The sequence below is a fragment of the Plenodomus lingam genome (genome assembly GCF_022343315.1).
Source record: "Plenodomus lingam strain CAN1 chromosome Unknown contig_3, whole genome shotgun sequence".
NCBI lineage: Eukaryota > Fungi > Ascomycota > Dothideomycetes > Pleosporales > Leptosphaeriaceae > Plenodomus > Plenodomus lingam.
The window spans coordinates 1,256,359-1,279,857 of NW_027093944.1; the positions used below are offsets into that span (position 1 = coordinate 1,256,359).

The 23,499-nt window shown below is 52.0% G+C and overlaps 12 protein-coding genes across 12 annotated transcripts; 7 read left to right on the top strand and 5 right to left on the bottom strand.

Annotated features, from left to right (window-relative positions):
• Nucleotides 1-1,225: 1,225 nt before the first annotated feature.
• Nucleotides 1,226-2,166, top strand: IAQ61_007793 (uncharacterized protein; the record flags this gene model as incomplete). The annotated part of the gene is made up of 2 exons (XM_003842011.1): nt 1,226-1,367; nt 1,445-2,166. 2 exons carry the CDS (start codon nt 1,226-1,228, stop codon nt 2,164-2,166), a joined length of 864 nt encoding a protein of 287 aa, XP_003842059.1.
• A 341-nt stretch (nt 2,167-2,507) lies between these two features.
• Nucleotides 2,508-4,558, bottom strand: SIT1 (ferrioxamine B transporter; the record flags this gene model as incomplete). Its single annotated transcript, XM_003842010.1, has 6 exons — nt 2,508-2,917; nt 2,964-3,305; nt 3,354-3,411; nt 3,467-3,604; nt 3,655-4,163; nt 4,213-4,558. 6 exons carry the CDS (start codon nt 4,556-4,558, stop codon nt 2,508-2,510), a joined length of 1,803 nt encoding a protein of 600 aa, XP_003842058.1.
• A 1,176-nt stretch (nt 4,559-5,734) lies between these two features.
• IAQ61_007795 (uncharacterized protein) lies at nt 5,735-7,295 on the top strand (the record flags this gene model as incomplete). The annotated part of the gene is made up of 3 exons (XM_003842009.2): nt 5,735-5,836; nt 5,889-6,089; nt 6,135-7,295. The coding sequence occupies 3 exons, from the start codon at nt 5,735-5,737 to the stop codon at nt 7,293-7,295; spliced, it is 1,464 nt and encodes a 487-aa protein (XP_003842057.2).
• A 1,083-nt stretch (nt 7,296-8,378) lies between these two features.
• Nucleotides 8,379-9,527, top strand: IAQ61_007796 (uncharacterized protein). The gene is made up of 3 exons (XM_003842008.2): nt 8,379-8,751; nt 8,811-8,918; nt 8,978-9,527. Exons 1-3 carry the CDS (start codon nt 8,502-8,504, stop codon nt 9,406-9,408), a joined length of 789 nt encoding a protein of 262 aa, XP_003842056.1. The 5' UTR covers nt 8,379-8,501; the 3' UTR covers nt 9,409-9,527.
• Nucleotides 9,528-9,838: 311 nt separating this feature from the next.
• IAQ61_007797 (uncharacterized protein) lies at nt 9,839-11,515 on the bottom strand (the record flags this gene model as incomplete). The annotated part of the gene is made up of 3 exons (XM_066097740.1): nt 9,839-10,938; nt 10,987-11,355; nt 11,407-11,515. The coding sequence occupies 3 exons, from the start codon at nt 11,513-11,515 to the stop codon at nt 9,839-9,841; spliced, it is 1,578 nt and encodes a 525-aa protein (XP_065952237.1).
• A 314-nt stretch (nt 11,516-11,829) lies between these two features.
• On the bottom strand, nt 11,830-13,269 carry IAQ61_007798 (mitochondrial 54S ribosomal protein mL38; the record flags this gene model as incomplete). Its single annotated transcript, XM_003842006.1, has 2 exons — nt 11,830-12,575; nt 12,627-13,269. 2 exons carry the CDS (start codon nt 13,267-13,269, stop codon nt 11,830-11,832), a joined length of 1,389 nt encoding a protein of 462 aa, XP_003842054.1.
• Nucleotides 13,270-13,415: 146 nt separating this feature from the next.
• Nucleotides 13,416-15,278, top strand: IAQ61_007799 (mitochondrial 54S ribosomal uL4m domain-containing protein; the record flags this gene model as incomplete). Its single annotated transcript, XM_003842005.2, has 1 exon — nt 13,416-15,278. The coding sequence occupies one exon, from the start codon at nt 13,416-13,418 to the stop codon at nt 15,276-15,278; it is 1,863 nt and encodes a 620-aa protein (XP_003842053.2).
• A 321-nt stretch (nt 15,279-15,599) lies between these two features.
• IAQ61_007800 (uncharacterized protein) lies at nt 15,600-16,424 on the bottom strand (the record flags this gene model as incomplete). The annotated part of the gene is made up of 1 exon (XM_003842004.1): nt 15,600-16,424. One exon carries the CDS (start codon nt 16,422-16,424, stop codon nt 15,600-15,602), a length of 825 nt encoding a protein of 274 aa, XP_003842052.1.
• Nucleotides 16,425-16,871: 447 nt separating this feature from the next.
• Nucleotides 16,872-17,505, top strand: IAQ61_007801 (uncharacterized protein; the record flags this gene model as incomplete). Its single annotated transcript, XM_066097741.1, has 2 exons — nt 16,872-16,946; nt 17,011-17,505. 2 exons carry the CDS (start codon nt 16,872-16,874, stop codon nt 17,503-17,505), a joined length of 570 nt encoding a protein of 189 aa, XP_065952238.1.
• Nucleotides 17,506-17,831: 326 nt separating this feature from the next.
• Nucleotides 17,832-19,096, top strand: IAQ61_007802 (uncharacterized protein; the record flags this gene model as incomplete). The annotated part of the gene is made up of 2 exons (XM_003842002.2): nt 17,832-17,856; nt 18,003-19,096. The coding sequence occupies 2 exons, from the start codon at nt 17,832-17,834 to the stop codon at nt 19,094-19,096; spliced, it is 1,119 nt and encodes a 372-aa protein (XP_003842050.2).
• A 259-nt stretch (nt 19,097-19,355) lies between these two features.
• IAQ61_007803 (uncharacterized protein) lies at nt 19,356-20,993 on the bottom strand (the record flags this gene model as incomplete). Its single annotated transcript, XM_003842001.2, has 1 exon — nt 19,356-20,993. The coding sequence occupies one exon, from the start codon at nt 20,991-20,993 to the stop codon at nt 19,356-19,358; it is 1,638 nt and encodes a 545-aa protein (XP_003842049.2).
• A 746-nt stretch (nt 20,994-21,739) lies between these two features.
• Nucleotides 21,740-23,179, top strand: IAQ61_007804 (uncharacterized protein; the record flags this gene model as incomplete). Its single annotated transcript, XM_066097742.1, has 3 exons — nt 21,740-21,761; nt 21,845-22,354; nt 22,428-23,179. 3 exons carry the CDS (start codon nt 21,740-21,742, stop codon nt 23,177-23,179), a joined length of 1,284 nt encoding a protein of 427 aa, XP_065952239.1.
• Between the last annotated feature and the right edge of the window lie 320 nt (nt 23,180-23,499).

The window sequence follows — 23,499 nt, forward strand, 5'->3', positions numbered from 1 at the left end:
TTGCAGGGGCCTGTGGTGAGTGGGCGAGGCAACGTTCCTTCATTTGCAGGGGCCTGTGGTGAGTGGGCGAGAAGGCGATGCTTAGAACGCTGTTATATTGCATGCTAGATATCATGTATAGTTCTAGGCAATATGTACTACAAATCTACGCAGTGTATTGATTGAACCTAGTATCTGGGCGTTGCCCAAATAAGACGCTCCTCCTAGGGCAATGTCGACGAAGTTGGTGTAGTTTTCGAGTCTATGAAAGTCCTGAAAGTCCTGAAAGTCCTGAATATTACGGTACATGCACGCAACACAGGTATAGCATCCACTAGGTACTTGCTGATTATTCCCATTCTTCCTTGAAGCTCAGTTTCCCCCCCATTTTTTTTTTTGCTTACTGTGAAGATTCACAATTTGCTCCTCTACGCACAAGAAGCTGGATGGAAAAGCGAAGACCGCAGCGCTGTGGCTTCGAGAGTCCTGCCATTCGCGTACATGAAGTGGCCGAGGGACTGCCGTCAAACGCCGCACCATTGTGTCTTGGCCACAGGTCGTTGGAGAACACCCGCGAGTGCGACCGAGGAAGAAGGGCAAGGTCCAATCCCGCGATCCAAATGCCAACCGTCCCGCACTCGGCGATTTTGGAGTTTCTGTGCCCGCGGCGAAATGCGCAAAGCAAGTCGATGCAAATTCACTTCAAGTCTGATACCAACGCTGCGTCTCCCTCTCCTGCCGGCTATCATCACTCCGTCCTGTCTCGGCCCTGCTCATTTAGCCATTTTCTTTGCAAGACCATCTTACTCTATCTGGCGCAAAACCGTTCAAGAATAGAAAAGCGCTTCTAGTTTGGTGCGACAAGGCACATTGGCCGTGTCCTTGACCGTTTGTATTGAGCTTGGTTGTCTATTTTGCTTACATATACATGAATGCTGTCGCCAGCTGGCAGATTCATGGAGCGTGGCATGCGTGCCCTATCCAATAATTCACCATTTTTTTCATCTTCTCGCCGTCCACCGCGTTCGTCCACAAAGTCCCAGGCGAGAGGAGAGTTGACGTTACCGAAAGCACGCTAGTCACGATGATGACGGCAGACATGTCTACGTGAAATCGTCCCAAATGCGACTCCACACAAAGAACGGTGGGGGTGGGTAGGTATAAGATGTAGCTCATCCACCACCACCCCAGGGCTTTTGAGAAGCCAATTAGCTAGTTCAACAACACATATCCAACCATCTCCACGATGACGGACACAGCCGACTCCAAGGCCATTGCGCCGTCAATCAACGTCAAGAATCTCAGCTACCTCTTCCCAGACGGCTCGAGTGGGCTCAAGGAGGTTTTCTTGCAATTGCCGCCTGGCAGCAGGACGCTCTTGATCGGAGGTGAATTACATGACATGCTATGACGTGACGTGCGCTTTGAGCGCGCCTTCAATGGCAGATGGCTGACGACCGCACAGCCAACGGCGCAGGGAAAACCACCCTTCTTCGCCTGCTGTCCGGCAAGCGCATGGCACCCTCGTGCTCAGTCTCCATCGCTGGCGTCGACCCGTTCAAGATGGGCCTCGAAGGCGTGACCTACCTCGGCTTGGAATGGGTGCTCAACCCCATCGTCCGCACCGACATCGACGTGCCCACCCTTCTCGCCTCCATCGGCGGCGACTACTACCCCGAGCGTCGCGACGAGCTCGTGCGCATACTCGACATTGATCTCAGCTGGCGCATGCACGCCGTGTCCGACGGCGAGCGAAGACGGGTCCAGCTGGCCATGGGTCTCCTCCGGCCGTGGACGATCCTGCTGCTCGATGAGATCACTGTAGATTTGGATCTGCTCTCGCGCAGCAACTTTTTGAACTTTTTGAAAAAGGAAACCGAAACACGGGCGTGCACCATTGTGTACGCCACCCACATCCTCGATAACCTCGCCACATGGCCGACACATCTGGTGCACATGAGCCTCGGCAGGGTGAAGAAGTGGGGTAGCGTCGAGGATATGGAGGTCAAAGTGGAACAGGGTGCACGCTTGTATACGGGAAACAGCCAACTGGGTGAGCTTGTCCTCAAGTGGCTTCAGGAAGACTTGAATGAGCGTGGCCCAAGGAACGGCAAGGGCGAGGGCAAGACATATGAAAGTCTGGAGGGCAAGGGTGGTTATGGCGCTGAGACGAGAGCGGAAGAGTAGACGGGGCTATATCTGAACAAGGGGCAGGAGATGCAGGAGACCATGGGCTTCAACAAATGCGGTCGCTGGAATTCAACAGGCGTTTGGGAGCTTCTCAACGATGATACCCCTTCCTTATTCAACATGTCAGGGCGTTCTAGGAGAGTCTCGTCAAGTGTGCACTATGACAGCACACCTCTGGCTCTGTGAAATTATATTATCATATTGACATGTAAGATGATGACCTGTCACTCTTCGCTCGACGTGCTGAACGACCCCAAGAATACAGCGCAGTCAACTCTATTCACCACAGCCTCTTGCTCCACATCCACAAGAACTCCATGGCGCTATTCGCGCGATGTTTACTTTCGCAACCAAGCCCAGATGTTCCCAGCTTCCAGGGTCTTCGCCTCAGAACCGGTGGCCGACTGTTCTGCGTCTTCCAAGCTCTGTTCCTTGCCGAGCTTCGGATTTCGAAGTGCCAATGAGAATCCGATGAGCAGTACCGACAGGCAGATACCAGCAATGCAAAGCAGTCTTTGCACGTGCCGATAAGCAGCTACAACAGCCTCACGTTCAAGGGTGCCCATTGGATATGTCGACGCAAACGTGAAAGGATCGGCATATACGGTGGCCGCGAGGGTGGGATCCCCAGTCTGCCGGAGGAGCTCTCCAGGTATGATCTGCTGCCACATGGCCCCTGACACTGTGTTTCCCAATGCGCTTCCAACATTGTAGACGGCGAGATAAATTCCAGTTACAATAGCCACGTCTAGCAAAAGTTAGCATTGGCTCTACCAATTTGTCCACTTACTTACGCTCATGCTTTGTCGCAGCTTGAATACTAGCTTGCGTCGGATAAGGGAACATTCCTCCTGCTATGCCTAGGCATATCTGAGCACCGATTATACCACTATGCGCATCGTTACCACTACCGCCACGGTAGTGTATCAAGAGACCAAAGGCAACCATGAAGAGACATGTTCCTGCAACAATAAAAGGCTTCAGGCGACGGACTCTGAAGACAATGCCACCGAGAATGAGGCCAGTAATGACAGAGGAAAAGCTGTACAGGGACGAAATGCGAGTGGCGCTCTTGATAGACTCGTCAAAAGCCACTACGAGGACGGTGTACAGGAAATCGCCCTGCATATACCAAGCTAAGGAAGGTTAAGCCATGACACTGGAGCGATGCCGTATAAACTTACCAAAATTCAAAGTGCATGCAATGCCCAAAGCGCCCCAGACGGCACGATCTTTGAGAAGCTGGTAGATGTTGTTAGCAGTGTGGCAACGAGGAAACTCAAAATTGCAAACATACATGGAAGGGCAGCATGGGATGAGGTGCCTTCATCTCCCACGCAATGAACATTGGTATGCAAAGAATGCCGATAACCAGGGGGGCTATCACTTTTGCAGTACGCCACTGAGACGAGACGCCACCCGCAATAGTAAATGGCTATATACGTTAGTCAGACTTGAAGAGCTTGGGAATAGACGAGACTTTACAGTAAGGATGCAGCCAAGCACCGCTATCACCAGAATAATTCCAGGGACGTCCAATTGCCAGAACAGCGCTGCAAGAAGCTTTTTCGGTCCATGCACCTGGTACGGTGTCTTGAAATCGTCGAGAGCACCAGCTCTTTTCGCTCTCGTATGTGCCCACAGCAGTGAAGCCGTCAACGGGATACAGCAAACCGTATAGATGATGCACCACATGCCGACACCCCAACGCCAGGTCGTAGACTCCAGTACAGCCTGACTAACATCGCCGCTGATCCATGTGTTGATCAAGAAAGGAATCGCGGGCACGTAAGAGAACAAGAGACGGGACCGAAGAGATGTGATATCAGCGATGATAATCTCAATGAGTACTATGATGACTGTATAACCCAGTTGATAGAGAACAGCGCCGGCAGCGAAGGCTGCTACACCAGTACTGGTCGCTTCGACTACAGTGCCTAGGATGTAGAAGAATATGGACAGGACGACGATTTCAATGCGGCCGAAGACATCAGCTGCGAGTTGTGAGTGGGCAGACTCGCTACAGACGGACCAGAGACATACCAATCTTGGCTGCAGTGGGTTGTGCAGCCGCAGCAATGACGCTTCTCAGGACGTTGATCGTAGCAAGGGTAGAGTGCTGCTGAAAGCCAGAGGTAGCGTATGGCTGATACGTGTATCGCAGTGTTCCATCAAGTCCATAGGCATAGGCTACCAGGAAGAGACCGATGAAGATGCAGACACGATTAGCGAGTGTAGTATGCGCATTCAAAGCCTCGATTCTTGCCACACCCGGAGACTTGTCGCCAATCAATGGTTTCAGGGTGGGGCTGCTTTGCTCGGGTTTGACATGCGTATGCATGGGATCTTTGTCATCTTTGACGTAGGCTGGATCCATTGCACTTGCCATGATGAAAGGAGGTGAATGGTTTGGATAGCTCAGTGCAGTGTACAATCTTGAGAAGCGGAAGGACTGGTAGCACAGCACTACATGTACACTCTGCGGACCCGAGAGATGGTCTGATAGAAGGAATCAATCTGATTTGCTGGATCTTTTGCATCAGCGGCTGAACCTTGATTTATACGGCGGGCCAGGCTTGTGGTTCCCCTCGGCACGAAGAACAAACCGAGAAAATTCTGGCGAGCCACAAACGGGGGCCCGGGAGGTAGTTGGGTTGGTGAAATGCTTCGGCGTACTCTGTGTGGTGGTAGTTCACTGGAAGAGTGGATCTGATAAGATTAGATGCACAGGCTGGGCTGGCCGTGGCGGCGCAAAAGCGGAGCTCCATCGGTGTTTGTAATTGTCCGGTAATATTGATGCGGTATTGAAAGAAGCGAGGCGATCTTTACGGGCCGTCTGGAACGGGCAAAAGGGTCTGGAAAGGGAAAGGGAAAGGACAAGGAAAAGGAAAAGGGAAAGGAGAGAAAATTTGGAAGGCTCGGAATAGACGGGCCCAACAAACACCAACTAACAAGGATTTCCTTCAACCTTGCCCTCTTCCATTCTTGGGACCATTACACAGTACATACTAAGTGCCATCTCAATTCCATGGCTATTTATCTAGCAGTTTTGTTTTTGCAGACTTTTCTAGCGTGTGGAACGGGCGCTTGATGGCTTTGAGTCTTTTGACCAAGCAAGACTCATGACATTCCCATACTCTGGACATGCGGAACTTGGCTGGCCTCGCAGCAACGTCTTCATGCTACTCTATCCATCTTCCATTGTTGGCTGTGACTGTGGCGTTCACGAAATGTGAATAAACCATTGGGAATGTTTTCCTCGTTGGGACTGGGTGGAACATACCTAGTCTGGGAAGTTGGATCACCATCAAGCCTATCCGACATGCCCATGGAATTTTGATGCCTAGATAAGCAAGAATTCAGGCAGCTGGAGGATGTGTAACGCATCTTTTTACATCTTGAGCCATCATCATACCATATCGTGTCTACTTAGCTTAGTTCTTAGGTACCGGTACCGGTACCGGTACGACCTCTGGAACTAGTGGACCCTTTCGACGCTAACCAAGTTGACAAGTCCCAAGTTTTGCCCCATGCACCACCACACGTGCACTCGACTACACATCGTATGCTTCGAACCTTCAGGTCCTTACGTACTATCAATATGGCCCGGGCGCCAGTCAAGCCTCTAATCACCATTGTTGGTGCCACCGGGACAGGAAAGTCGGATGTATGCATGTCAGAGCCATAGTAGACGATCCAATGCTGATCACTACAGTTAGTTAGCCGTCGAGATTGCGCGCAGATTGGATGGCGAGATTATCAATGGCGATGCAATGCAACTATATCGTGGTCTCCCCATCATCACCAATAAAATTACTTCTGAAGAGGCCAAAGGAGTGCCACACCATCTATTAGGTTGTATTGGGCTCGAGGAAGAGACATGGACAGTCGGGAAATTCGTAGGCGAGGGGCTGCGTATCGTATGTTGTCCATGTTGACTGCCTGTTTCAAACTAAAAATGTCAGATCGATGAGATCCAGAGTCGACGCAAATTACCAATCCTAGTTGGTGGTACTCATTACTACACTCAATCGCTTCTCTTCCAAGATGCCCTGACCGATGAGCCAACGTTGGATTTGCACGAGGACAACCAGAAATTCCCCATCTTACAAGAGCCTACAGCTACGATTCATGCAAAATTAAGAGAAGTTGACCCCGTCATGGCAGATCGCTGGCACCCCAATGAGCGACGAAAGATCCAACGGTCTCTGGAAATCTTTCTCAGGACAGGCAAGCCTGCTTCACAGCTTTACAGCGAGCAGCGAAGTTTGCGAGCATCCTCGTCTAAGACGATAGGCGAGGATAGCATCAAAGATCGCTCAAGTCTACGCTTCCCAACTCTAGTGATTTGGGTCCATGCAAACAAGGCTGTGTTGTATCCGCGACTCGATGCACGCGTTGACAAGATGTTACAACGAGGCTTACTGGATGAAGTACAACAGCTCAGTGACTACCGAGAACGCGAAATGTCTCGCTCAAACTCCAGTATAGACACCTCACGCGGTATTTGGGTGTCTATAGGCTATAAAGAATTCTTGGAATATCAGAACGCGCGTACTAATCAGGCGACCTTTGAATCTGAGCTCGCCAAACAGAAGCATATCGCGATCGAAAAGACTCAGGCAGCTACCAGGCAGTATGCTAATCGACAAATCAAGTGGATACGTATCAAACTCCTGAATGCACTCATACATGCGGATGCGAAGAACACTACCTTCCTTGTCGATGGTTCTGACCTGTCTAGGTGGGAAGAAGATGTCGTCCAGCCCGCAGTGACAATCACTCAACAATTTCTGAGCGGCCAATCACTTCCGGTGCCGATTGCACTTTCTCCTGTCGCCGCGGACATGCTCACCCCAACAAGAGACTACGATCTCGCACAGCGACCGGATCTATGGGAGAGGAAAGTTTGTGATACCTGTGGCACTATAGCTGTTACGGAGAATGACTGGACTCTTCACACTAGGAGTCGCGCGCATCGCAAAGCTGTTGGTGCAAAGAAGAAACAGGCCTATACCCAACGCGCACAAATCGAGGAGCGTAAAGGTGCACAGAAGGATGTCATCGATGTACTGGAGAACTACCTAGGAAGCTTCCAGGACAAGGAAGATCACAACCGAACTTGATATGATCGTACTTCCAGCCTACCGTCGCAGGACTCTGAAACAAGCATCATGGAGTGTTTGAGGCAGATGGCCCTGTCTTCGCGATGGCATGATTCATAACGACCGTACAGGATGAACTTATATCTTCCAAGTTTGATACACTATTTGAAGGATTTTTCTCGGGTTAGCCACGAATTTATTCCAGATTGGCGTTTTAGCATGGACAGCTGCAGGTGTATATCCCAGTTTCGGCTTCTGATCGAATATATAAAGTCTTGCAAAATTTTCCCGCGCATGTGGGACATGAATAAAGATTGTATCAATATCATGCAGGAAATGTTATATTACAGGTAGGTAGAGCGACTAAGGCCATAGTGGAACCTGCTAATGACGATTACTCCATGTCAGGGTATATGCTGTACAGTGATAACTTTTTCCAAAAAGGCAAATTGTATATACGGAGATGTATAATTACTTAGAAATAAGACTAAACAGGGACTCTGACGAATTTTTTCTGTTCTTTCTTTAGAGTTCTTAAGTTTATTTTCTTTTGGTATTTTTTAGCTACCTTGCTGGCTAATGACACATTTGCAATCAGCACTGTAATTTGCTTGAAAACTTCCAAAGGTGTATAGTTGAACCCAAACAGGTGTTAATTACTAGTCATTTTAGATAGGGTTGATAGCAAAATCTACACCATTGACTTATTTTAGCTTAGCCACTGGACATTTTATGATAAATTTGCGTTAAGAAACGTAGTATTGTAATAATGTTGTCGATATAGGCATTGCTACAGGGGGGGGGGTTCTACTGTAGTTTCAATATTCCATGCATATCCTGTACCATGGAATAGTCAGCCTAGTGCTCACATCTACCATACCATTGTACATATATATGTACATCAGAGTACCTATCTGAATTTCATAACTTCTCCCTTACATAATATTCGCCACCTGAAATTTGATTTGTGGAAATCATAAGTGTGCTGAGAAGACTACCGGATCGGGGTTTGAATAGATCAGGGTGAAAGAAAGCAAGACTTGGCAGCACGAGAACGACTTGCGAACACGAACCTGATTGCACTCCTACTGTCCAATTTCAGAATCAAAATCAAGATCTAGGCGAAAGACTTGCTCCAATTCTGTATTTTGCCGTCGAATAACGGACAGAACGTGCGCATACTTTCGAACTGGTCACACCACTGTGCCCGCCTATCCATACCATCCAATGTCGACTTTCAACTACATAAAAGTCAGCGGCGAAAGCTCCGGAGATGCATCAATTGCAGATCCAGATAGTCACCGAGAACCATCACGACCCACAACGTATTCCCGAATCTGCAAGATACTTCGATTCTCGCGATGGCTATTCACACTCGTACTTCTCGTTGCCATCCTTCTATGCCAGCTATTGATCCTGAATCGGCAACCGGACCAGCTGCAACTTGGAGGAGAGCTGAATTCGCTCATAACAAACTGTAAGTGCTGAGCAAAGATTAGCAGGCGTGCCTGAAATATAGACTGATTGCATGCCAAGTTTCCAAGCAGCAAAAGATGTTTAGAGAAGACCGTAGGTTCACCTCAGATCACAAGACCCCAGCGTCCGTCAATGCCACAAAGCAAAACTGGCTCAATCTGTTCCCTCGTATGTTTTCCTCAAAGAAAAAAACCCCCTTACCAGCGTATTCTAATAACCATTCGCAGGCGGTAATGGATTCCTCAACATCCCCAACTACGCAGACTACAACTTACCCCCACCCATGCACTTCCACGCAACACCAGGACAGCAAATCTACGCCATCGCCCTATTCCACGAGCTCCACTGCCTAATGTCCATCTCGGGCTTCATGGACAAACTCGTGCTGCAAATGCGGCGCAAAGACTTTACACTCTTTGACGAGGAGATCGAGCACAATGACCATTGCTTCAATTACCTGCGCAACGCAATCATGTGTTTTGGAGACACTACCTTGGAGGGGCAATCGCAAGACCCCCTATTTCAGGATGTTGCGGGAACGGATGGAACGGGGGCGCTGCATATATGTCGGAATTATGATGAGATTTTTGCTTGGGCGGGTAAACATAAACTTCATTATGAGGATGATGAACAGGGGCTTGGGGATCACCATCATTGATGCGATATAGGCTGTATAAAAATATGTAGAGGGACATGGTACTCTGATGAGATTGACTTGCCACCTACAAATCAACTCGTACTCTTACTCTTCCAATACACCATAGAAACTGCGCTGAATGTTTCTGAATCTTTGTGTGTGAATACTGTTGTGAATTACATTTACCATGATGATACAGAATGAGCTTACGGCCAGATAATCTTAAGCTTCACTCCTTATCTGTAGCCCTCATCTTCCCCACCGTTACTAGATAACTTGTCAACTTCGATCTCTGAGTAATATATATGAGAAGAGACACCAGACTATATTCTGATTTGTGGCTGATCATAGTGAGCGGCTAGCGACAATGAGTACTGGGTGGCTTATTTAGGTAAATGTCTCTTTCACAGGTTCAAGACCAGCTATATTTCGCAGGTGATATCAAGTGCCGTTACATGTTCACCACTCCACTCTCTTTAGCCAGCACATCCCATCCTACCAGGCGCCATACCTCCTGCTTATACCATTCTTCCACATTTTTGTCTTCGACCTTAGCTACATTTTGGAGAGAACCCACTCGCATTGCTGGCACGGGTTTCGTGAGGACATCAAGAAACTCGTCCTCGACTGCGTCACCGTACATGCATGTGACTAGCGTGCGTTGAAGTCGCTCTTTTGCAATTGGGCTCAGGCGAGCACGTGAATTTGTCGGCAAAGTCTTAGTACTCAGTGTACGAGCCAGATGCGCAGACGTTTTTATCGGGCGGCCAGTTTGGGGATTCATGTGGTATGGCGCCAACCCCATCGCTCGTTCGAGTATCAGGACGAGCGACTTCAGTTCCAAGCGAAGAGCAAGTGCTGTAGACTCGTCCTTCACGGTCCGCACCGACTTGGCATGATCTAAACCAGATAGAATATTTACCTCGACAGTAGTGCTTCGGTGATGCCCAAACGTGCAGTAGTAAAGCCTTTGCCCAACACGCTCAAGGAGAACGAAGACAAACCCATCAAAAAGCTTCTGATGGTTGACGTCTGATTTTTCTAGAAGCCCGAGAAAGCCCACCAGGAGTTGAGCAATAGCTCGAGCTGCTTCACATTCTTTGGGACAATGATCTACCATCGCTGGCTTGCCTTTTTTCACCCGGTTAGGCTGCGAGACGACCAGCTCCACTGTTTGACGAGCCGACCATTGAATTGCATCCAATGCGCACTTGAACGTCTCCACAAGCTCACAAACTACTAGGGTTGGCATCCGGTTGTTTGTATCAGCACTCGCAAGCTTACCAATGCCGACGAGTATCGACATGAATGCTCTTGCGCATACGGACAATGCAATCGCAAAATCTGATTTGTCGTGATCTAAAGACCTAGGCTCCGAATTCCCTAACCCCCTGCACGATAGCTGCTCGTAGTTGCGGGCTACAACGCGTATCACGCTGTTGAGTGCTGTGGAGGTCTTCACGAGACTGAGACATAGTGTACTGGATTCTACGTTAGAGGCTCGACATAAACTGTGTGTCGTGAACAATGCCTTTGTCAAGCATGCACCATCTATGAAGAATGTCAGCATCTGTCCAGATAGCCCGGATGATAGCCTACCGTGTCCCAGGGCATCAAGAAAATTCGAGTCGTCATCCATCGTATCCTGAGTCTCTACAACTGATTGCTGGGGTGCTTTGTGTTGTGGTCGCTTCCTTAACTGAACTAGCGAAACTGCCCGCCCTTTGCGTCTTGGAGAAGCTGGTATCTGAACATTGCTATCATCCGTTGGTCGGTCGATGCGAGCGGTGAGATTGTGATTTGATCGCTCGAGTTTGATATTCGAACTCTGCAAGCGGTCGCATTCCTCCTGTACTCGTCGACATTGGTCTTGCCAGTATGCGACCAGATCGATGTATTGGCTCGATTGCTGCTGCAAAGCTACTTCTGTTCCTTGGCGCGTATGCTGGCGTAGCTGTGAAATGTAGTCTGTGGCGCTGAGTTAGTAGCAACATGCAATGGGATCACAGCAACTCTTACCTCGTACGGATACATTGGACGGCTTCAAGCGGATAATTGCGATGGCAAGGGCGGTCTGCTCGAGCGTGGGCAGCTTTATGGACAGAAGGGTAGAGGCAGTTCGATTCATTTCCGATGCCTTTTATCCTGGCGTCTCGTGCTGTAGTGAGCTGTAGTGTGATGCCGAAATGGCAGATTGGTCCAAAGGAGAAGTAGGAGAAGCCCTTGGGCTTATGGTCGACATACTCGATTCCTTGGGAAATGTGGGGTTGCAGACATGCAGAAGGAGCGACTGAGCACACGCAATAGTCCCGCAAGAACACAATGGCGAGGGACAACATCGAGCATATCTAATCTCGGTAATATTGCAGTATGATACATTTGGTGGATTTTACGTACGTCTTACATGTCGTTAGGCTGCGGGTTAGTGAATCTGTGCCCTTCTTACCGCATCCGCTCCGTTCGCCGCTTATATGGTAATGGCTCCACTCTCTTCCTCTTGAACTCCACTGCAATCTGGTCTGCGAGACCAGCACGTTGCATCACATCCGCCATGCTATCATCCCATTTGGTGCGGAAGAGCGTGGCGGTAATTGGGCTCAGCTTATGAGTATCAACGAAGCTGCGAAGATTGAACCTGTCGCGTTTTGACTGGCTAACCTTCGTGACGTCCAGAGCTTGTGCATCTTTTTGGTCAAGTACGAAAATGGCAAGACGGTGGTAGGGCGCACCCTTGTGGGCCCAAGGTGCAATCCACGGCAAGGCAATCTTCTTGGCTGCTGCGTCTTCGGCTTTCTGGTCCTCGTGCGCGATCAAATGAAAGGGGATCGAGGTCTGTGTGGGCGAGAGAGGAATATTGCAGGCAATGAAATGGCATCTGTAGGTGAAGCTGTCTGTCTCGGGTACTGGAACGTCGGCATCTACGACTACCACGGTGACCTTTTTCTCTCCAGGGGTGAAAGTTTGCACGTTGAGGCGAGGCATCTTCTCGCTGATGGCCGAGCCAACGAAGTCACCCGGGCTTACAGACTTCCGTCCAAATGCTAAATCTACGTCTGCTACTATGTCCAAGGTGGGCAAAAGATCGGGGATGATAGCCAACTGGGTGACGCGCTGCTCAAGCACCAGACGCTTGTACTTGCGCCACTTCTGTTCGGCCAGATATCGATAGATGGGCTTGTTCATGTCGCCTGAAACAGAGGTTAGCTAGGCTCTTTGTTTGGATGCGCCTTGTAGCCTACCTTGTCCGTCCTCAAACTTCCTCTTCACGACAGGGTCGTTGATGTCGGCGAGAATGATAAGCTCGTTTAGATGATTCTTCATACTCCGCAAACGAGCCTGCTTGGCTGCGGGACCTCCACTGACCGCGGGGTCCTGCTGCTCAAGGTTCTTGATTCTCAGCTGCTGCGTTTCAATCTCCTTGATCTTCTCCTGGCGGTCCTGCAGTAGCACCTTCCTGGCCTCCTGAAAACACTGATACGGCAGCTGCTCAAACGGAATCTCGACAGCCTTCTGGAGAGTAGTCCGCCGTAAGGCCGCACGACGACGGCGTGACCCCACGGGTTGGACATGTTCTCTTCGCAGCAACCGCCGCTCCTGCTTCTTGTTTTCTACCATCTGGGGGTCGAGCGTGCCCCACTTCAGCATGTACTCGGGCGTGTCCTGGCGATCCGCATTCTGAGCAGCGGTCGCGGAAGATTCTGAGGGCGGTGGCGGTGGCGTGCTTGTCGGCGTCTGCTGCTGCTGTTGCTGCTGCACTACTTCCTCACGGACGGCGGTCGTGGATGAAAAGAGGCGTCGCGCGGTGCCATTGGCCGACGAGACTGGTCGCACGCATTTCAAACACGTGCTGAACTGGCGCAGCGACGGCGTGACGGATGCCATAATGTCGGTGAGTATGGTGGTGAGCGCGTTGGCCGCGGGCAGAGGGCAATATCCTGACCATGACGAGGTTCGAAAATGAGGTGGAGCGCACGGACCTTACTTTTTCCTTCACGTAAACCTCCGCGCCATCTCCGCAACGACGAAAGATGTGGACAACCCCAGCAGGCATGGCTTCCACGAGGATATCAACGCCAATGCGGGGCGCCACATGCACTCTCGGCCGGCTGTCGACACGGAACGGCCATTGGGACACTTTCAGACACCTCCCACTTCGCCCATCGGCCCTCACAGCCCTCACAACTCTCCAGAATTACCCCCCCGGCACGTCTCCCACCCGCTCTATCACAACCTCCATATCTTCGCGAGCCTCGGTATCCGACATCACCACATCGGTCGACGATTATGTGCCGATCAAGCCCTTTGAACAGCAGACGGTGCTCGCGACCATCCACCGATTCCCTTCTCTCGAACCCCTTCGCTTCCAGCAATATCCAGCCAACCACCTCTATCTACCCACCCGGCGAGATATTCTACATCGCGCCATCGTCTACGAAGGAGACAATACCCGCCTGGGCACAGCTTCTACCAAGACCAGATATGAGATCCGTGGCTCAAGGAAAAAGGTTCGGCCACAGAAGGGCACTGGAAAGGCTCGTCTAGGAGACAAGAAATCGCCCATGCTGCGTGGCGGAGGTGTTGCTTTTGGCCCCAGACCGCGCGACTTCGGCACCGACTTGCCGAAGAAGGTGTATGATCGTGCGTGGCGGACCGCATTGTCATATCGATATCGCAAAGGTGAACTGATCATTGTGGACAATGCCATGGAGATTGAAAGCCCATCGAGCCGGCTGTTGGAAGACATTTTCAAGCACCAACAAAAGCAGCTAGGAAAGGGAAGAAGTCTTCTGGTCACACTGGAGCAGCGACCCTTGCTCGAGCAAGCATTGGCCGACATGGATCGTGAAGAGCAAGCCCTCACGTGGGAGGAAGTTGATGTCAAGGACCTTTTGGAACTCTCTCGTGTCATGATCGAGCGGGAGGCTCTGCACAACATCCTCCTCAGCCACCAAGAAGACATCACCCACAAAGCCCTCCAGCCATGGCACAAGAGCTTGGTTCGGGCATCGCCACCAAAGGAGCTCGAGTCAATTATTGGATGGCAGGAGTTCCGCGACCTGGCACTCAGCGATCCTGCCGAAAAGGATGTAGCTCGTGCGACTGTCTATGAAGATGTAGCAACGAATCGTTACACCCATGCACAATCATTACTCCACGGTCCTAACCGCAACGAACTCATGATATCCTCGTACAACCTTTTAGCCGAAGCCAAGGAATTCCATTTTGCCCGAGCAACTGGCCTCTCATTCAAGGACTACTTGCAAATAAGGGCAGAAAAAGGCCCTTCGAAGATCCCATCCATTTCCCCTCGTATCCAGGCGCTAGACTATCAGATCACCGTCAAGACTGAGAATGCGACCACATTGGCCGAGACATCCAAATTGAAGAGCGAAGAGGTTACCGTGGCAGTGCGGGAGCTCGCGGTCGAGAAGCGCGAGGTCTTGTATGAGGCCGCCCTCCTCGCTGCACAGATTCATGAACACGTGGCCGAAGCCCAGGGGCTCCAAGGCGAGGCGCTTGCAGCAAAGCGGTCATTAGCACGGGCTAGCGACGAGCGAACGAGAGTCCAGCACTGCGAAACACGATTGCTCGAGGCGAAGCTTCACCTGGCCAAGCAGAAGCTTGTTGTGGCAGAGCAGAAGCGCTTTGGTGAGCGCAAGGCGCGAGACGAGGTGCAGCAGTGCACAGAGTTGTTGGCGGCGAGGCACGCAGCAAGGAAGGCGTCGAAGGGTCAAGTGGAAAGATTGGGTGATGCGCAAGAGGCAGAGAGTGGGGTGGCTACCGCAGAGAAGGAAGGTCTCCAGGAGGACTCTGTTGTTGACATGAAGCATCCGGAGAAGCCGGTGGTCGAGATCAACCAACCAGAGGTCAAAAGTCAGGAGAGGATTTGAGAGTAGCTACTTTGAAAAACTTGTGTATCGTACAATGTATCTATAAGCAGTTTTTAGTGATCGCGACACATCTATCCGTCACTATAGTGGCTGGTTTGTTACATGCTGTAGTGCTGTACATGATGTTCAAATCAAAGCTTCCGATAGATCCCTTCTGCCTTCTTGCCTACATGTTGTATGTGGCCCTGCGACCCGACCATTTGACGGCGCAAGCTGTCGGACTGAGTCGTGCAGATATTGCTTTTGCGCTTGTGGCAGATATGTTGACGCTGCACTTTGTTCTTGTGTGTTTCTCCGCGAAAAACCGCCGTGCTCGGGTCTTTAGTTCTCTGCTTCCTCGTTACCCCCCTCTTTTTCCTTCTTCTTCTTCTCTGCCTTGATTTTCGGGCCCTCGAGAACGATGACCATTACCCCTCCAATCGGCCCGTCAACACTCTTCTCCGTCGCGCCCTTGCACTCAGCGACGGTGTCGCGAATGGCCTTCATCACTGCCGCCGCCTCTTCTTCTGTTGCCTTCTTCCCGCGCCTCTTCGGGCCAAGGGTAATCTCCACCTTCCTGCCCTCCATCAAGAACTCCTTCAACCTCTCCATCCTATGCTTCAAATCCCCGCCCGCAATGGCCCAATTCAATTCCAAGCTCTTTCCTATGGGGCCCGTTCCCTGGCCCTTGGCTTCACGGCGCTCGATCTCAAGCTTTCGCTGGTGTTGGGCGCGCAGGTCGATTTTGGAAGTCACGCGACATATGGGGAGATTTTCGGGGTCGAGGTTGCCCGACTCGTCGACTTTACCCGGGGTCAATTGAACAAGGTGGTGTGTTACCTTGTCAAAGGACCTCAGCGCATCTTCGAGGGAGACATCTTTGTGGAAGGTGCCGTCTGCGTCGACAAGGTTGATGTAGTCGGCTTCGATGGCACGATCTATAACGTAGTAGTCACTGAGAGCCTGGCGACGCGTCTCCTTGGAGTATTTCTTCTCGCGGATGGTGGTGCGGGAGATTAGGGAGGGCGTGGAGATGGAGCTGGGTGGGTTCGAGGGTGCGAATGCTGGGGCATAGAGGAGCGAGATGGAGCTGGTGGCGCGGAGATTGGGGGCCACGAAGACACGGTAGAGGGCGCGCGAGGTGCCTGAGATGTGTGTGGGGGGCATCTTGGAATGGTGAGGAATGAGGAGGGGTTTGCCAATGGGATGTGGTAGAGTAGGTAGGGGCAGGTGATTTGGAGTAGTTCTAGTGTCGGAGTCCAACAGCGCCTTGCCGTGGTATCAATGTACCTAAGTAGTAGTATGTACTTGGATCCGAGCTAGTAGAGTAGTTGGAGTAACGTAACCCAACGTGACTTGATCGACTTGGGACGTTGGACTTTTTTGACGCTAGATCTTTAGTCGAATCCGGAGAGAAGCGACCCCCGAAGAACGCCCCGCGCTCACCCCCGCCTCTTCTCACATACCTTGGTGACGGGCGTCAGATCGGGGGAGCATGCGCCGTACAGCAACCACAAGATGAACTCACCAGCCGACGACGCGCATTGCTCTCTATTGTCCTTGCTGCATACATTCAGCCAGCCTTGAAAGCGAAAGCCACAGCCCGAGCCCACCATGAGTCATCCGCTCGCCGACTATCTCTCTGCGCTCGAGGCTCGTGATGCGCGTGAGCAGGCCCACGCAGCCTATGTGCATGCATGCAAGTCTTCGCCCCTTCACTCTCCACCGCGCAATAGGCATGAGCTGACCTGAGGTAGACACCAGACTTGCCGACCGCACAGCAGCTTCGGCACGCACCAAGGACAGCGCCGCTGCGTCGGCTCATGGCCCCTCGCCCGCTTCAGAGGCGCAACTACGCTCCGAGTTGGCTTCGACGCATCGCACACGCAGCGAGCTCGAGACCAAGCTCAGCGCACTCTCCACGGAACTCTCCACCCTCAAAGCGTCGGATGCGCAGCAGAAGCAGCGGATACAGCAGCTGGAGCGGGCCAAGACGATGCTGGAGCGACGTGGCAAGGATAGAGCAGATGAGCTCAAGGGCAAAGGCCGGTTCGTCGAGGAAGTTCAGGACGAGATGGTGGCCCTCAATCTGCAGCTGAACATGGCAGAGCAGGAGAAGGAGCGGCTCAGGAAAGAGAATGAGGACTTGACCAGGCGATGGATGCAGAAGATGGACGACGAGGCGCGCAAGATGAATGATCGCATGGGCTGGGAGGAGTCGAGGCCGAGCAAGGGCAGCAAAAAGTAAATGGACGCAGGACGTGGTGGATCAAGCTGCTACTCTAGACCTCTATCATCGCTCCAGCCAAGGTTATTCATTTTTCCATCATCATCATCATCTTATATGCATGTATGTCGCTGCTACTGTAGCCAACTGTTTGTCTTTCTTTCCTTTGGGGTCCGCGGCCATGGGTGCCTGGCTTGGCAGCCGGCGTGAGCTCCCCGCGTGCCCGCAGCCCGCAGCTCCTCCCACTCACGAGGTAGGCCTACCACCCCCGACAACAACCACACCAACCACAGCAACAACACGATCAATCAAGGCGACTTGAATACTCAATCCCGTCGTCGCCCACCATGGGGACTGCACTCAAGACTTGGGGTACGTGTGAGGCTTTCAGTTCGTCTTTGATGCAATCTTGCCGCAGATGTAGACGCATTTGCCCCTCCTAACCATGTTCCCATGTTCCCATGTTCACAGTCAGTGACTTGTTTCTTGCTCGCTCACTCACTAACAACCGCCCGCAGAGCTGGAAAATGCAGTACAACTGGTGGACCCGACCAAAGACGCCCTCTACAACTACTCGGCCTCAGCGCAAAAGTCGATCAACGAAGCGCACCCATGGCGGACCGACCCCCATTACTTCACTTCTGTTCGCATCTCGGCCGTTGCCCTGCTCAAGATGGTCATGCATGCCCGCTCCGGCGGCTCGCTCGAAGTCATGGGCCTGATGCTGGGCAAGATTGAAGCCCACACCTTCGTCGTCACCGATGCCTTCCGCCTACCAGTCGAAGGCACAGAGACACGCGTCAACGCCCAGGACGAGGCAAACGAGTACATGGTCGAATTCCTGCAGCGTGCGCGAGAGCAGGGCCAGTGCGACAACGCGGTAGGCTGGTACCACAGCCATCCTGGCTACGGCTGCTGGCTCTCCGGAATTGACGTCAACACGCAAAAGACACAGCAAATGTTCCAGGACCCTTTCTGCGCCATCGTCATCGATCCCGACCGCACCGTTTCGGCAGGCAAAGTCGAGATTGGCGCCTTCCGCACCTACTCGACCGAATACGTCGAGGCCAAAGACAAGGCTGGCGGCGCCTCCAAATCCCGCTCTGGCGGCACAGACAGCGATGGATTTCAAACGATACCGCTCGGCAAGATTGAGGATTTTGGAGCTCATGCAAACCACTATTACTCCCTCCAGGTCTCACACTACAAATCCTCGCTTGATGCCAAGCTACTCGAAGCTCTATGGAACAAATATTGGGTGCAGACGCTTTCTTCGTCGCCGCTGATTTCGAACCGCGAATACGGAACCAAGCAAATCAGTGATTTGGCGCGCAAGACGCAACAGGAGAGCGCAAACGGCAAGCGGTTCAAGGGAGGCCAGAGTTATCATGCTGGAGCAACTGCGGATAAAAACCAGCTCTCCAAGTTGGGTGCGGCGGGTAGCAAGATTGCACGAGAAGAGGATATGGGTCTTTTGGCGGCCAAGGTCAAGACTCAGGTGTTCAATCTGAATGGAACAGAATCAGAGCCAGAGCCAGAGCCAGAATCAGAGCGAGTAGTCGAGGAGAAGGCCAAGGTCATGGAGAGTCAGGAGGTGGAGATGAAGAGTTAATGGGGAGTGCATCACTTTTCTCGCTCTCGATCACGATGGAACGCTTGCACGTTGAATGCATGGCATGGAGTTTAGGCGCAGATACGGCCGGCTCAGGCTCGGTATAGGGACTAACTGGTGATTCTACTTGCACCTTTATGAACCTGAGAATTGTCGAATAACTCTATTCCTTAGAGGTAATGGTTGTACATGTTCTCTTCATCATCATCGACATCATCTTGCAAAGGGCCCCACCCTACTGTCCATCAAGGCGGAGGTTTCATTCCCCCACGCCCAACCTTGCCAACGTCTCTCTTCTTCCCAAAATCAACATGACATCGTAAATGCGCATCCCCTGTTCCTGCCCCGTCACCATCTTCCTGAGATAATGATATACATCTTTACTGCCAGCCTTGCCCTCGGCCCTCCCATCAATAATCTCCCATACCTTTTGCATGAGGTTCTCCTTGTTCCACTCCGACTGCGTCACTTGCGAAAGCATCTGCGCCCGCATAGGGATATCCGAAGACGTCGCGACAGGCGGTGCATCGTGGTAGGGTCGCAACGGCGTAAAGAAGAAACTGTTCCTGTATAGGAACTCGTTTGCATTTGTATAGTTTTCCGCATCCACACGTATGATGTCGGCAATATACGCCTCGGGAAACGGCGAACCTACAATTTCCTTCCACGCTTTGTACGGCGAGTCGGGTGCCAGCAGGAGCTTGGCTGTGTTCGTCACCATTTCGTTGAATTTTTCCTCGCCCTCTGCGGCACGCGCGCCAGCGTGCTTTCGTTGCAAAAAGTGCATTTTGCCAAATGTCACCGTGGTATTGCCCTTTGTGAACTTCATGCTGAAATTCCGGACCAAGGTTGGTAAATCCATCACATCCGTCTTTTCCCTGTGACTCCACCCAAGTAATGCGGCAAAGTTGGTCAGGGTCTCGGGGAAGATTTCCATGTCCTTGAAGGCGGTGATGTCGGTGTCGAAGTTGCGCTTGCTGAGCTTGTTGCCTTGCTCGTCGACGAGCAGGCCAACGTGTGCGAACTGTGGGGGTGTCCAGCCAAAGGCCGAGTACATGGCTATGTGCTTTGGAGTACTGGGCATCCATTCGCTGCCTCGGACGACATGGGTAACTTGCATGAGATGGTCGTCTACCACGTTGGCGAGGTGGTAGGTTGGCAGGCCATCTGATTTCAGCAGGATGGGATCTTCAAAAGAGGCCTCAGTGACGTGGCCGCGGCGCCGTAGAGGGCGAAAGGTGCCGTAGATGAGGTCTTTGTAGGTAGGATACTGGTCGGGTACCTTGAGTCGGATGGTATGGGACTCGCCGCGATGGGCTCGGTCGTCGCTCTCTTCCTGCGGGATAGAGGCGCAGGTGCGATCGTAGTCTGTTGCCAGGCCCAGCTTGTGCCTGTGTTCGGCGAGGGCGTGTAGGCGGTCGGCGGAGCAGAAGCAGCGATATGCATGGCCCGCGTCCAGTAATTTGTGCGCGTGTTGCTTGTATATCAGACTGCGCTCGGATTGCCTGTAGGGGCCGTAGGGACCTCCCACTTCAGGGCCCTCGTCCCATTGCAGCCCTGCCCAGCGCAGGTCATCGAAGAGTCGCTGCTCGGCATCGGGCACGGTGCGTTTCTGATCGGTATCCTCAATCCGCAGGAGGAACTGGCCGCCTGTACGTTTTGCGAGCAAGTAATTGAAGAGGGCGGTCCGTAGCGAGCCCAGATGCAAGTAGCCTGTGGGTGAGGGCGCGAATCGGGTGCGCGCGGGGGATGTAGGCAGGGCTGTGTTGATCTTGTTTTGGTCTTTGGCCGCCGCCTTGGAGGATAGGGGACGCCTGTGAGATACTCGTGAGAGCCGTCGCATCAGACAGGAGCGACATGTGTAGGCGGACATGGCGATGTTTTGTGATCTTCTCATTCCTGGTCCTTGATTTTGCTCTGTTTGTCCTGTTCCTTTTGGTTTCCTCCTTTTTCTTCTCTTTGCTGACTAGCTATTTCCCATTGTTCGGTTTGTTATTTTTTCAACCGGTCAATCGTTCTTTTTGCGGATGATTGCTTGAGGCTGAAAGCTACCCCATGCAACCACCAACCACTTTGCTATGCTTGGTGGTGGAGACACTTCACCGCCCGGCTGCAAGATGACTGAGGCCTACCTTACTCAGCACTGTGGACTCTACCCAGTCTAGCCTAGCGCAGTCGAATTGCTTCCCCGCTGTCTCATGATTACCTAATCATCCTTCTGATACCAGGACACAAAATTTGGTCTTATCGATAAGGCGGAGTGCGGAGGGAGTTTTAGTCGTAGCTCGCATTCACTCCTCTCTCTGGGTTGGGTTGTAGTTATACCCCCCTCCCCCCCCCTGCAATCCCTCAACAGCCGCCCACGGATGGTCTTCCTTTTGACAGTTTGATACATCTTGAACATATCCAACTATAGTTAGGGTAATTACTGCACTCTGCTTCCCTACTTGCGCCTGCCTTGTTAGACCCTTTTCCTTAGTTATACACTTGGATTGGACTACGTCTTCTTCGAAACACCACTTTTCAAGCCTCCTTCTTCCCCACCACGACGTGTCTTTCAAACGCCGCCAACAAAACCAAGTGAGGCTAAGACCTACAAACTCAGCGTGGGGCCCTGGCTGACGCTGGCCACCAGTGAACGACATGGATGAAGTCGACCTCTATGGTACTATGATGCGCTTCCCATCCACTCACAGCCCCATCTAACACAAAAAGAGGTCCTCGGCATCGACAACGGCGCGACCAAAGTCGAGATCAAAAAGGCATACCACAAGGTGCGCAGGCCTCCTTTGGGTCGCTCACCTCCCCACACTGACTCCTTTGGCCAGGCTGCGCTTGCACACCACCCTGATAAGGTCGCTGAAGATGACCGTGAAGAGGCGGAAATCCGCTTCAAGGCCGCCAAACAAGCCTACGAAATTCTTTCCGATGACGAGAAGCGCTCCATGTACGATACCCACGGCATGTCTGCCTTTGACCCGTCCAGAGGCGGAATGGGTGGCCAGCCCGACATGGACGACATTCTGGCGCAAATGTTCGGCGGCGGCATGGGAGGCTTCTCTGGAATGCCAGGTATGGGTGGCATGCCCGGTGGCAGGAACGTTCCCCGAAAGGGACGGTCTGTAGAACAGGAGTACGAGGTCACCCTAGAAGAACTGTACAAGGGCAAGACGACCAAGTTTGCCAGCACCAAAAACATCATTTGCTCTCTGTGTAAAGGCAGCGGTGGAAAGCAAGGCGCCAAGAGCCATGCATGTGGTATTTGCAACGGAAGGGGTACGTGTTGCCATGCCATGCTGACCACGACTTTAACTGATACCATTGCCGATAGGTGCTAAGCAAATCCTCCGACAAGTTGGTCCCGGTCTCGTGACACAAGAGACGGTCCCCTGTGGCAACTGCGAAAGTTCTGGACAAATCATCCCCGAGAAGCAGCGCTGCAAAAAGTGCAAGGGCAAAAAGGTCGTCGAGACCAAGAACGTCCTTGAACTATACATTCCCCGCGGCGCTCGACAAGGCGAGCGCATCGTCCTTGCGGGCGAAGCCGACCAATTACCCGATCAGGAACCTGGTGACATCATCTTCACCCTGACAGAGAAGCCTCATGAGGTTTTCGAGCGAGCAGGCGCTGATTTGCGTGCCGAACTCAAGGTCAGCCTTGTTGAAGCTCTCACTGGCTTCAGCCGCGTAGTACTTACACATCTCGATGGACGAGGTCTTCAACTGAATATCCAGCAACCGGATGGCAACGTTTTGCGACCGGGTCAAATTCTCAAGGTCCCAGGAGAAGGTATGCCAATCAAGAAAAGCGATGCAAAAGGCGATCTCTACCTTATTGTTGATGTCGAATTCCCCGAGGACGGATGGCTCAAGAATGATGCCGCAGTACAGAAGCTCCGCGACGCATTGCCCAAAGTGGAACGGATAGAAGAGAAGCCTGAGGAGATTGAGGAGATCGACGTTGAATGGGATGCAGATATGGAGGACTTCGGTGCTGGAAGTGGAGATCCACGTGCGGGAGGAGGCGAGTGGGAGGACGACGATGAAGACGGTGATGGTGCGCCTCAGTGCGCTACCCAGTAAGGTCTCGAACCTCCGCATGATACGGCGAATGTATTATGAGCGATATAAGTGCAATCGATTTTCAGACATACCGGTAGTGCATGCTATAACAATTTATCGGCACACATGCCGTTTTTAGCATATTGAAGTTTGCCAGAATGGTCAGTGAGCTTCTGCGCCCACACTAAGTCGTTAATCATGATTTTCTCATCATGCCTCACCGATTCTCCAAACAAACACATGAAGAGGCCACAGCTCTGCATACATATGATTGCGCTGGCTCGCATGCAGCGTACACCCCTAGTCATACTTGATTTGTGGTTGACGGGAGAAGCTGATAT

Bases quoted from the DNA above. Each gene is read 5' to 3' on its own strand.
- IAQ61_007796 (XM_003842008.2), top strand. From the start codon at position 8,502: ATGTCGACTTTCAACTACATAAAAGTCAGCGGCGAAAGCTCCGGAGAT. The intron at 8,752-8,810 runs GTAAGTGCTGAG...TTGCATGCCAAG, and splicing joins GAATTCGCTCATAACAAACT to TTTCCAAGCAGCAAAAGATG. The intron at 8,919-8,977 runs GTATGTTTTCCT...AACCATTCGCAG, and splicing joins CTGGCTCAATCTGTTCCCTC to GCGGTAATGGATTCCTCAAC.